A 13,602-nucleotide genomic window follows, 5' to 3' on the forward strand; every position below is an offset into this window, starting at 1 on the left:
TCTGTGAGGACTGTGCTGGGGACCGTCTGTGAGTGTCACCACGCGTCCAGCGCCAACGTAGCATGCCGACAACTCACTAACCCTAACCGTACGTCTTTGGACTGTGGGAGGAAAGCAGAGTGCCCAGAGGAAACCCACGCGGTCACTGGGACAACATACTCACTGACAGCAGTGGGAATTGAATCCCAGTCCTACGGTTTGTGCTGTAAACCACTGCGCTACTTTAACCTTGTTCCTCTCCCAGTGGAATCCAGGGAGAATGTTTGTTGAGGACCGAACAGTAAGCTGTCTGTTCTTACTCCTCGTCCTACTCGGCAACTTTAATCCTGTTGCACAGAGCCATGGAGTTTTGCAGCACGATGCAAGTACTTTGGCCCATCTCTCCCATGCTGAGCCTATTCCTGGATCTCTGTGTCAGGGCTAAATGAAAAAAAGTCTAATATCGCCTTTGGCATTTAATCCTGTAGGACATGCCTCTTCCAGTGTACAGTTTGGTATTGTTCAAGGAGCATCTGCCTGCAACGCCCTTTTAGGGAGACACAGGACTTCCAGCCACTATCTGTGTGTAAAAGGGATTTTCTAATCTCCTTTACTCTTTTTTGAGGCCTTCTATTGGTTGGAGTCAGCCATAGATACTGTGTCCCAGCAGTTTACATGATACGCAGTCCGGGACAGTACAATATGGAGAGCAAGCTGTGGCCTATGTAGCAGGCTCCCCCTCTCCACACAGGTGATGAATCCAAAGGAATGGCAGAGACCAATAAAGTTTGGCATCAGCAGCGTCACAGGAGTTGCCAGTCGGTGTTCAACTCAACACTGGCCTGCCTTAGAGAACCCAGCTCTGGATTATTCCTCAGAGTTTTTGCTCCCGAGGCCTTCCCACCAGTGGTTATGGACACAAGGCAGCGGAGTTTCCCTTCTCCTAGTTGAGCTGCTGACCCGTGGCTGGCAAGCCCCCTCTGCCCGAAGTGAAGGGTTTTAAGATGCCAGGACCAGTTAACCCGAAGCTGCTTCGGTGCACAGCTGCGCAGTAACTGAAACACTCCCGTGCACGTAGTCTTTGTTGCCACGTGCTGGAACGTTAATGTTTAGATGCCCCTTTATTAGTGGTAGGAGGTACCTACTAAAGTGGCCACTGAGTGTGTGTCTGAATGATAAAGAAATGAACATGGAAAAAACCTCTGGCAGAATGTAACGCAGTAAATTTGTATCCAACTGTGTGCTGGTTATAACCTGATTCATTAATTGGCAATAATTATGGCAATGAAAAAGTAGTTCATGCCTTTGAAGGATGATGGGACATATCGAGATTACTGTGGAACTGCTAATTTATTGAGGAAAAATTGCCTTTGATCCCCACTCAGTTTTCCCATAATTAATTAATTATGTAGTAGGCCCTTCCAGCAACCCCTCCAAAGCACTGATTAACCCTAACCTAATTACAGGACACTTTACAATGACCAATTAACCTACCTGGTACGTCTTGGGACTGTGGGCAGAAACCAGAGGAGTCGGGTAAAACCCACACATTCCGCAGGGAGGGTGTACAGAGACTGCTTACAGGACTGAACTCTGAGCTCTGGAATGCTCGAGCTGCAAAATGTGTGTCTCATGAGGAACGTGCTGGAAGGCGGTGGGTTTGGAACAGAAAGTACTGGTCAAGTAAGTAGGGGTCCATCAGCAGGCAGACTGACTGACGAAGGGTCTCGGCCTGAAATGTCGACAGCGCTTCTCCCTATAGATGCTGCCTGGCCTGCTGCATTTTGTGTGTGTTGTTTGAATTTCCAGCATCTGCAGATTTCCTCGTGTCTGACTGACTCTCTTTATTGAACAGATTTTCTCCGAGCCTTTAATCACTTTGCATGGTTTGGAGAACTTTGAAGGAAAGGAGATTGAATTGGAATCGGAGGTGAAGAATCTGACCTCCGATGGTTACAACAATCAGGTTCTGTCTCTTCATGTTCATGGTGGAATGTAAGTATAAAACTAAATTTATTGAACAGAATCTCGTACACTGACTGAGAAATCTCATAGCAAAACCTATCATAGTGATTTTTTTACTGTGAAGGAAGGAGTATTTCTGCTTTACTGATCGTATACACTCACAAACTCACGTTTTCACTCAACGTCAGTGAGACCAAAGAAGTGATTGTGGGCTTCAGAAAGGGTAAGATCAAGGAACACACACCAGTCCTCATCGAAAGATCAGAAGTGGAGAAAGTGAATGATTTCAAGTTCCTGTGTGTTATTATCTCTGAGGATCTATCCTGCACCCAACATATAGATGCAATTACAAAGAAAGCACTGCAGCAGCTATATTTCATTAGGAATTTGAGGAGATTTGGTGTGAGTCCAAAAACACCGGCAAATTTCTACAGATCTACTTTGGAGAGCATCTAAATGGCTGTATCAGTATCTGGTATGGGGGTTGGGGGGGTTTTGGTAACCTGCACAGGATCAGAATAAGCTGCAGAGAGATGTAAACTTAGCTCCATCACGGGCACTAGCCCCCATAATATCCAGGACATCTTCAAGGAGCGATGCCTTAAAAAAGCAGCATCGATCATTAAGGACCCCCATCACCCAGGGCATGCCCTCTTTTCAAATCCCAAACTCCCCTCGTCGTGCAGATAGCAACAAGGGAATAATGGGTGAAAACAGAATATAAAGCAATTCAAATGAGCAAAAGTCCAATTCATAAATCGTAGACCAGATCTCTGGTATAATCCTCCAACAGCATTGGGAGAGAGAGGGACCACCTACACACAGGGGCCTTCCCTTGGGAGCAGCGAGACAATTGTACACAGACACATTCCTCCAGCAGCAGCAACCAAGACTATCGCACACAGATACTCTTCTCCAGTAGCAACAAGCGACAAGCCAGCAGATGGCACTGAATACTCCCCCTCGATGTCCCTATCTTCCTCGATGCTTTAATCGGCAAGAAATGGAGTCGATCGTGGGCTCGCACCCCTTCTCTCAGCTTCTGGGCCTCGTGGATGCTCACCTCCTGGAACCTTCACCAAGATAGTAAAGCGTCAGATCGCTTAATCGATCAACAAACTGTAGCTCACAGGCTCCAGCTGTACCAGGAACATGTGTAAAGGAAAAAAATGTGGAAGAAGTGCAAGAAAAGGTTTCATGGACCACATGGGAGATGTTGCCCTAGGCAGCATGTTCACTGGAACCATCTTAAGCAAAAAAAAACTGATTCTGATTCTTATTCTTATATACTTGGCCATCAAGGACAACACAGTGATGTAGTTAGTAGAGTACTGTGAGCAGCTTTGAGCTCCTTATCTAAGAAAGGATGTGCAGGCATTGGAGAGAGTCCAGAGGAGTTTCACGAGAATGTGTCTGACAATGAAGGGGTTAATGTATGTGGAGTGTTTAATGGCTCTGGGCCTGTACTCGCCCAAGTTTAGGAGGATGAGGGGAGATCTGATTGAAACCTATTAAATATTGAAAGCCCTCCACTGAGTGGATGTGGGGAGGATGTTTCCTATAGTGGGGGAGTCTAGGACTAGAGGGACACACATTTAGAACGCAAATGAAGAGAAATTTCTTTAGGCAGAGTGCTCCAGTTTCGTCCCAGAGTCCAAAGGCGTACTGGTTAATAGGGTGATTAGTCAATTTAATTTGTCCTGTGATTAGGCAGGGGTTAAATCAGGAGTTGCTAGCTGGCGTGGCTTCAGGAGCTGGAAGGGCCTATTCGGCCCTGTATCCCTAAGTAAATACGAATGAATGAATGAAATTCAATGAAATTAATTTATTTCGGTCAGTATAAACATAACAAAAAGCATCATTTACAATGATGATTTCATAACTATAATTTCATAGGACAAAATTACAACAAAAAGCAGATATTCTTTAAAACAGACCGAAAGAGTATAGGCTGAAGCTACAGCTTATTACGCCCACCCCTCTTATGACTAAATAAATAAATAAATGTCTTTAGCGAGAGGGTGAAGAATCTGTGACATTCAATGCCATGGATAACTGTGGAAGCCAACTCAATGAATCTATTTAAAACAGGGGTGCTTGGTTAGTCAGGGCATCAAACATTATGGAGAGAAGGCAGGAGAATGGAATTGAGAGGGAAAATAAACCTGCCATGATGAAATGGAGAGCAGAGTTGATGGGCCAGACATCTAATTCTGGCTCCTGTGTCTTACAGTCTTGTTCTTGCCCTATCACATGTTGTCGTGATGGTTATTCAAGATGGTGTCCGACCATGGGCACACATTGCAAGCAGACCCGTTACTCCTTGCTCCAAATGATTAGTTGCTTGGATTTATGGGCCTCACATTTCAGGGCAGGTGCTGGTTGGACAGCTTTTGTTTTAACAGTTATTACCAGGTGACTTTCTGTTTCCATCGTCCTGCCGTTGCAGTACAGCCCTTCGTTGCCTGAGAAATCTGACTCCTCTTCTTGCACCCATTGGAAAAACATTCTTTTTCTTCACTGGTTGGATAGTTCCAGCTGTCAGTTAAATAAACATTCAATGTGAAAATATAATTTTTAAATGTCCCAGTGACTTTTATTTTGTGGTGCTCCAGTAGAGAAGATGCCCTGTTTTTCGGGATTTCTGAGGGACGGGTAGCCTATTCTTCAGCAAGTCAGGCAGCAAAGGAATAAATACGAGATGTTTCGGCTGAGACCCTTCATCAGGACTGGAAAGGAAGGAGGCAGAAGCCAGAATGAGAAGATAACAGTGTCCATTATGCCACTGGTGTCCTCCACCTCTGGTGGTGTTCAGGGCTTCCTTTGTCATGTCAGTAACTTCCCCTCAGTTCTCACTACCGTCAAGTCATGCAAGTCACCGGGTGGAGTCTGAGGGTGGAGCTTAGATGCAGAAGGATTCTCCACTGCTGTTTCCGTAACAATTTTGTTTTACTAGTCAGGGTTGTTGGCCCTGAGCTGAACCCTGAACCTGGAGGACTGGTGGTTCTTAGTCTGGCCTCTACCCTTTGACCTCTTTGCCGTGGGTGACCCTACCAAGAGCCAAAGCATAAAGCCCTGACTCCAGCCAGCATCACTCTCCAGGCCATCGAGGCACGCAAGGCTGTGGTCCTCTCCAAGGAAGGAGAAGGTGGGAGGTCTCATCCATCACCTGCCTCTTTGTATTCCTCCCCCTCCTCCCATCTCCTTGTTCTGGTTTCTGCCTCTTTCCTTTCCAGTCCTGATGAAGGTTCTCGGCCGGCAATGTAGACTGTTCATTCTACTCCACAGATGCTGCCTGATTTGCTGAGATCCTCCAGCACTTTGTGTGCATTACTCAAGGTTTAGATTCATTTCTTTATCCCACGTACAGCGAAACATACAGTGAAATGTGCCCAGTGATTTCCAGCTCCTGCACAATCTCTTGTGTCGGACTCTATGTTGTGTGCTAGTCTCTACACGTGACATGGGATAACACTCCTAGACAAGCAAACGGGACTAGCAAAAGTTCAGCACCAGCATCTCCCGCCTGCTGACTGTGCTGCTGCGTACCGATCGAGTTTAGTGATACAGCACAGAACAGGCCCATCCAGTCTTTCGAGCCGCACCACCAGCATCCCATCAATTTAACCCTAGCCTAGTCACGGGACAACTTACAATGACCAATTAACCTACTAACTGGTACGTCTTTGGATGGTGTTTCCAGGCAATACTCGTCCAAGCTGCCAAAGCTGGCAGCTACACACTGAACATAGGTTTAAGAGCACTGAGGGAGCTTGCTTTAGTTTGCCAAGATGTGACTCAAAGCCTTGTCTTCTTTCTCTTCTCGCCCACAGCTGGGTTATTTTCGAGTACAGCAACTTCCGAGGTCGGCAGGTTCTCCTGGAACCCATTGAGATTTCAAACTGGCCCAAGTACAGCAGCTTCACCAGGATTGGATCATTAATGCCCATCATTCAGGTTAGCCCGGACTTCTACTGTGCATCAGCTGCCCAACTTGAACTTCCATCCCAACCCCAACCAAGGTACTGCGGTGCACTTGTAAGGAATGTGGATCTCAGTGCCAGTGTGGTCCTGACTGGACGGTTACTAATGGCTCCTCTCCCCTTGCTTGCCACCCATCAGGACCACAGTGTAATAAACTAACATCCAGCCCCATGATGTGAATAAGCAAGCAGACTGACCTGTGCATGTGGATTTCTGCAACCTTAACTTTGGGATCCTTCACCATAAGATATAGAAGCAGCTTTGGGCTATTTAGCCCATCAAGTCTGCTCTGCTATAGCTGATCCAATTCCCTTTCAGCCCTAATCTCCTGCCTTCTCCCCATATCCTTTCATGCCCTGACTAATCAAGAACCTATTAAGCTCTGTCTTACATATACCCAATGATTTGGCCTCCACAGCTGTCCTTGACAATGAATTCCACAGATTCACCACTTTCTGGCTAAAGAAATTCCTCCTCATCTCCATTATAAATGGACATTCCTCTGTTCTGAGGCTGTGGTTTCTGGTCGTAGGCTCCTTGACTATAGGAAACATCCTCTCCACATCCACTCTTTCGGGCCCTTTCAGCTTTTGATAGGTGTCAATGAGATTCCACCTCCCCCCCACCATCTTAATCTTCTGAATTCCAGTGAATTCGTGTCATACTCATGTCATACATGACCACAAGCCAAGAGAACTACACATCTCCAAAGCATGAAACACTTTGATTTGGATTACCTGTCCTTTAAATGGTGGAACTCTCCAACCTTAATCTTTAAAACTGTTTACCTTCCAACACTTAGCTTCTCTCCTCCAAACAACTGGCTTAGTAAAACCAAATGTGCAACCAGCAGCTGTATCTGTCTGGCTTGTGTTAAACAAAATGTGTATTCCAGCAGGTGTATCTGTCTGGCTTGTGTTAAACACAATGTGTGTTCCAGCAGGTGTATCTGTTTGGCTTGTGTTAAGCAAAATGTGTATTCCAGTAGGTGTATCTGTCTGGCTTGTGTTAAACGCAATGTGTGTTCCAGCAGGTGTATCTGTTTGGCTTGTGTTAAACAAAATGTGTATTCCAGCAGGTGTATCTGTCTGGCTTGTGTTAAACGCAATGTGTGTTCTGGCAGGTGTATCTGTTTGGCTTGTGTTAAACAAAATGTGTATTCCAGCAGGTGTATCTGTCTGGCTTGTGTTAAACGCAATGTGTGTTCCAGCAGGTGTATCTGTCTGGCTTGTGTTAAACGCAACATATATACTCCAGAAGGTGTATCTGAATGGCTAGTGTTAAACACAATGTGGATTGCAGCAGATGTATCTGTCCAGCTTGTGTTAAACACAAGTATGTGTTCCTGCAGGTCTGGTTGTCTCACTTTGTGTCCTCTGTCTTTCTGTCACAGCACAATACAGGCCCTTCAGCCCAAGATGCAGTGCTGAACTTTTATTCTACACTAAGGTCAACCTAACCTTTCTGTCCCACATAACCATCCATTTTTCTTTCATCTAAGAGTCCCTTAAATGGTCCCAATGTATCAGCCTCCACCACCTCCCGTAGTGGTTTATTCCAGTAATGGATTCCATGTAAAAAAAACTACTTCTGACACTTCCGCTAAACTTTCCTGCACTTACCTTAAATGCTGTCCTCCAGTATTAGCCAATGGAGCTTTGGGTAAAAGACAATGTGTGTTCACTTTATCTATCCCTCTTATAATCTTATACATCTCTATCAAGTTGCCTCTCATTCCTTTTTGTTCCAAAGAGAAATGCCCCAGCTCACTTAACCTGTCCTCCTTCTCCTTCCCCCACCTTTTTTTATTTTGGCATCTACTCCCTTCCTTTCCAAGCTCTTGGTGAAGGGCCTTGGCCTGAAACGTCAACTGTTTGTTCATATCCATAGACGCTGCCTGGCCTGCTGAGTTCCTCCAGCATTTTGTGTGTGTTGCTCTGGATTTCCAGCATCTGCAGAATCTCTTATGTTTGTAAGATATGTTCTTTAATCCAGTCAGCATCCTGGTAAATCTCTTCTGCATCCTCTCTTAAGCTTCTACATCTTTCCTATAATCAACTGAACACAATTTTCCAAGCATGGTCTAACCAGCGTTTGACAGGGCTGACCTTCTGACTTCTAAACTCTGATTAATGAAGCCCCACACACCATACATCTTCTTAACCACCCTATCAACTTGAGGGATCTATAGACTTGGACCCAATGATCTCGCTGATCCTCCATACTATTTTCCTGTTGTTAACTCTATACTCTGCCCTAAATTACATCTAATGGTCTCTTCATGCCCAAACCTTCAGCTTTTGACCTTTAAGCAACTTTCAATGCACTATAACATCTCTCAATCGGTTCTCTGCTGATCCCTCTTAAGCAATGATTAACACAATGTATTGTATGTTCCATAGCCCTGTGTTTAATGCCAAGACATTTTGCGTTTACAGAAACAAAGATATTTCACTGTCAAGAACCAGGAGAACGGTGGTCTGCTGTCGATACTTCCATGTGAGGAAGATATAAAATCAGGGCGGGTTATTATTGCACCTGAGAGTAAGGATCTGGAGCAGCTCTGGTTCTATGAGAAAGGGATGCTGAAGCCCAAGGTAAGGACCACTGGTTTCTTCTCTAATACCCTAGGGCTTAGTGATTACCCATATGCCGCCTCTGCCTTAAGGGAGTACTCCATATCCAGGCCCTCCTTTCAATGTGAAGTGCTCAAAAATGTTTCTCAATGACACTTGTGTCAATTCGGAGGGTTGGATGTTAATGGGTGGTAGTAGATGCTGCCTGATCTGCTGAGTTCCTCCAGATTTTGTGTGTATAACTCTGGATTTCCAAGATCTGCAGAATCACTGTGGTCCCATCCCGTACACTGTTCATTCAATCTCCTGCCATCTTACAGAAACAGAAATGGATACAGAAACATCTTAGCCAAGACAGTAAGGCTAAAAAACAGCTTCTTCCCCAGGTGTGCAGCTACACCCCAACTTGCCAATGGCCTTTGAGTGTTATGGACAATTGAAGTCACTTGTTGCATATAAATATTAGAACTTCGTTAAAAATTAAGCCATACCACGTGCATTATAAATATCTGTTTTTCATGGCCTGGAGTTGTCCACAATCTTAATGTCTTGAGCAATGACAATAAGTTCTATTCTATTCAACTCTATGATTTAAGCTGGTAGGAGACCGGCGTTTAGGATGGGTTGACAGGATCAAGACAGAACGTTAAGGTGGCGAGGTCTTTGATCACAATCTCCTGCTCCACTCTGTCATTGTTCCTTGCCTCAGTTCATTACGAAACAACCAAAATCAGAATCAGCTTTAATATCATTGGCATATGTCATGAAATATGTTGTTTCGCAGCAGTACATTGCAATACATAATGATAAGAACTATATTCTAATAAGAAATATATATATATATAAATAAATAGTGCAAAAAGAGAGTAAAAAAATGAGCTGGTGTTCATAGGTTCAATGTTCATTCAGAAAACTGATGGCAGAGGGGAAGAAGCAGTTCCTGAATCACTGAGTGTGTGCCTTCAGGCTCCTGTACCTCCTTCCTGATGGCAGAGGGGAAGAAGCTGTTCCTGAATCACTGAGTGTGTGCCTTCAGGCTCGTGTGCCTCCTCCTCATTTGGAGCAATGAGAAGAGCTCATGTTCTGAGATAGTGGTCCTTAATGATGGATGCCACCTTTCTGAGGCGTTGCCTTCTGAAGATTTAATGATGGCCAGTCATCGTTAAAGACCATTGTCATTTTGATAAACACTAACCTCTGCACCAGAGGTTCCCAACCTTTTTTCTGCTATTGAGCCTCAGCATTAACTGAGCTGATCCATGGACAGAAGGTTAAATACCCCCACTCTACACTCTCCAAGCCAGCAGCCAGAGAAGAGGAGAACTAATATAATCAATCGGAGATGAGAACTGGCGCAGGTAAAATCAGTCCATGCAGATTGCTGCAATGAGGTGATAGTTTGGGTGCAGTCTACAGGGTGAAAAGCAGTCTTTCCAAAGATAGGAGACATTGAGGATCTGGTGATTCATATGAGGCAGTCAAAGGGTAAATGCCAGACAGCAGACAGTATGCAGAAAGATCATGTCATCATCATTATGTGCCATGTCTTATGACAAGGGCGATCATGGTCTATTGGCCATAACAGTTTGTGGTAAATTTTTCTACAGAAATGGTTTGCCATTGCTTTCTTCTGGACAGTATTTCAAGACAGGAGGCTCATTCTTCAGAGATTGTCTGCCTGGCATCAGTGGTCACATAACCAGGACTTGTGATATGCACCGACTGCTCATACGACCATCAACCACCTGCTCCCATGGCTTCACATGACCCTGCTCAGCAGGGATAAGTAGGGAAGGAGCACCTTACACCTCTTTTGGTAGAGAGGTATCTCCACCCCTCCTCCCAACAGAGCATAGGAGAGTGGAGAAGGAAGAAATAGAGACGAGGATCATTTGGAAATAGATTGGGAGCTAACAAAACAGAGAACCCACCAGTGGTTTATAGGTTATCTGTTGTGAGAAGGTGGCCAGAGCTGGTAGTGAGCAGTATAAAGATCTGCTGTTGTCAGCAGAAGATGCTACATAAATCTTTTGCCCCAGTATTTATCAATGGAAGTTACTTTGCCAGAGTTAGGGAAAATGAGAAATAAGAACTCTCAGAAGGTCCAAACAGATGTGAAAAGAGCAACTGAGGTAATGCATCAGGTCTCAGACCCTTCATCAATGGTTCATCGGTATTTTCTGTTTTTGCTCAGCTTTCCAGCATCTGAATCCTCTTTTGATTCTCACCTAGGTAAAATGAGGGTTCTGCTAGAATGCATAGTGTCTTAAGGTAGAGCTGTTACTCGAAAGCCTGGCAGCACCTAAAGTAGAGAAATGTCTTCATTTATGTTTGGATTTATAGTTTGCCCCAGACATGAGTCTTCAGACCATTGGCACCGTGGGTGACACTGGAAGCAAGGTGGTGATCTGGTCGGACACACGGGTACCGAAGCATTGCTGGACATTTGAATTCAGTGGCACCATCCGAAGCCTCCTGTATGAAGGATTTGTGCTCAGTATCAAAGGTAAGTGCTCTATAAACCACTAGTTTGTGTATGTCACTCCTTCAGCTCAGACAAAGCTAGCTCCTCATGGTGTTGGAGCTGGGGTAAATAGTAAATATTAATTTCACCAGCAACCAATCTTTAGACCCAAATGAGGATTGTAGATTGAACTTAAAGTGCAGCCCTGAACAATAGTTTTCCTGGAGTTGATTGAAAACCAGACAATACTGATTAGCATTCATTTTAGGTGTTTACAGTGTGGGTGTGAAGAATGAGGTGTGACAACTATATGTAATTGAAAGGAAGCATTGTAGATACATTGTAACTATATAATTGTTCTGCCGTTATCTTTGATCTTTAGCATATAAAAGTGGCATTTAATATTGGGTCAGGCAGGCCTCTGCTTACAAGTGTGTATCAATATGTTGCCTATTGCTCATTTTTGCTGAATAAAACGTTTCTATATCCATTAGCAACAGTGTCACTGGTCCTCTTAACTGCCTAAATACTGGGAAGACTAGATCTGTCCTTGTCAAGTCCAAGTGGCAAATTCTACTGCCTAGACATTAACTTCCCTCCTTTTTCTGAAAATAGCATAAGACTTGGCCAGATTAATCACAAGCTTGACTCTAAGATGAGTTGACTCTAATAGACTCTAAGATGAGTTTTCAAACACACACAAGTATCATTCCTGATGAAGGGTCTCAGTGCAAATCATCAACTATTTATTTCTCTCCATTGATGCTGCCTGACCTACTGAGTTCCTCCAGCGTATTGTGTGTGTTGGTTTGGATTACGATGAGCATCATTGTCTAGATGATCTCACCCATCTCCACCCCTGCCTCAGTCTAACCCCTAAATCGTACCTTTATCGGTCCTACACTTGCTGTCCCCCCGATGTTCTACTTTGGGATATTTTCCTAAGAATTACATAAAAATGCAAAGTATTGTTACTTTCCTCAGCCATGTGACTTCTTCTATTGGAACTGTCTGTTTCTCCGTTTCTTTCATGAGAAAACTTGCTCAATCCTCAAAAACCTGCAAATGTATAAACCCTGTCCCTTTCTGCCCTTTAGTATCATACCTCTCATAACTCTCAGCAATGTCAGGGAAGCTTGTTTTCTCAAAACCAGTACTGCTGCTATTTCCCCTCCCCTTCACTGTCTAATCTGATTGTGACCCACACTCTGGACCTTTGTTTGCCCCTTGTTTTCATACTTCATAACAGAAACACGTTGCACAAAACAAAAGCCGAATAAAAACTAATTTGTTTTTGAGAGAGAAAGATAAGCTGAAGATAAGGCACAATGTGAATGACTTTCCATCTGTCAGTCCCTATCCCTTCATGCAGCCCATGTACATTCACCCCATTACCAAGAGAACACCAGCCATTTAATCTCCTCTGACCATTGATTTCATGCACAGTACAACCCTATTAAATATATATTTGTCTAGCCCTGGCCTATGTTGTTTTTGTCTACTGCCCAAATCCAGGGAAGGGGAAACTCCTTTGATCTTCGGTCTTATGGTATCCAATCCTTTGGTCTGCGAGGAGTCAATTAATTCTCACCCAAAGCAGAAGTTCAGAGGTGGATTGCCTGTGGTCATGATGATGGACGCAACTTAAGGGCCAGTGTCCTCAGAAAGATGGGGTAAAGAAGCCCCTATCCATTGAATAACATGGTGAAACCTATCAACTACCGGAGAAACAACTTGGATCTGCTCCATTTTACCTACTGGTGCAGCAGGTCCACAGTAGATCCCAGCTCACTGGCACTTCACTCAACCTTGGAACATCTGGACAGCAAAGATGCAGACATCAGGATGCTCTTTATCAACTACAGCTTGACATTCAATATTATCATCCCCTCAAAGCTAGTCAATAGCCTCAAGACCTTAGCCTCAATAGCTCCTTGTGCATTTGGATCCTCATGTCCTCACTTTCAGATCCCAGTCGTCTGAATTGGCAACAACACCTCCATCATCTCACGTGCACCACAAGGCTGTGTGCTTATCCCCCTTCTCTACTCGCGTTACACTTATGACTGGTGTGTGCTCACACATCTTTTGCTACAAGCGCACAAAATAAGTTAAATTGCACACAGAGTATTCTACCTCATTGGCATGGTAGGTATATTTCACGATCGTACAGAATCACATTTCTTTTTCCAGTTTCTGCTGCGGACCGTGCTGACAATGTGGAGTTTAGAATGATATGTCTGCAGATTTTAGAACTGGCTTACTTATACTGTTTTATTGAAGAAATTATTCAGTGCACACATGTTGTTGTCACTGGACAAAAAATTGCCCAGCACAAGATTTTTGCGCACACTGGTCATTACAAGTTAGAAGGAACATTGCTCCAATGCCGTATTCAAGTTTGCTGATGACACCACTGTTGTAGGCTGAATCAAAGGTGGTGATGAATCAGCATATTGAAAATCTGGCTGAGTGGTGTCACAACAACAACCTCTTACTCAACATCAGCAAGACCAAGGAGCCGATTATTGACTTCAGGAGGAAACCAGAGGTCCATGAGCCAGTCCTCATTAGAGGATCAGAGGAGGAACAGCTTTATATTTCTCAGTAATATCATTTCAGAGGACCTGTCCT

General features: G+C 44.3%; 1 protein-coding gene across 1 annotated transcript in view; it reads left to right on the forward strand.

Annotated features, from left to right (window-relative positions):
• Positions 1-13,602, forward strand: part of LOC132383567 (beta/gamma crystallin domain-containing protein 2-like) — a 60,562-nt gene that overhangs the window by 45,512 nt on the left and 1,448 nt on the right. Inside the window, exons 16-19 of the mRNA XM_059954710.1 lie at positions 1,835-1,974; positions 5,778-5,901; positions 8,367-8,525; positions 10,848-11,010. Of these exons, the coding sequence (XP_059810693.1) occupies positions 1,835-1,974; positions 5,778-5,901; positions 8,367-8,525; positions 10,848-11,010 (586 nt within the window). The remainder of the gene's footprint in view (positions 1-1,834; positions 1,975-5,777; positions 5,902-8,366; positions 8,526-10,847; positions 11,011-13,602) is intronic.

Source organism: Hypanus sabinus, chromosome 30, assembly GCF_030144855.1.
Source record: "Hypanus sabinus isolate sHypSab1 chromosome 30, sHypSab1.hap1, whole genome shotgun sequence".
NCBI classification, from domain to species: Eukaryota; Metazoa; Chordata; class Chondrichthyes; order Myliobatiformes; family Dasyatidae; genus Hypanus; species Hypanus sabinus.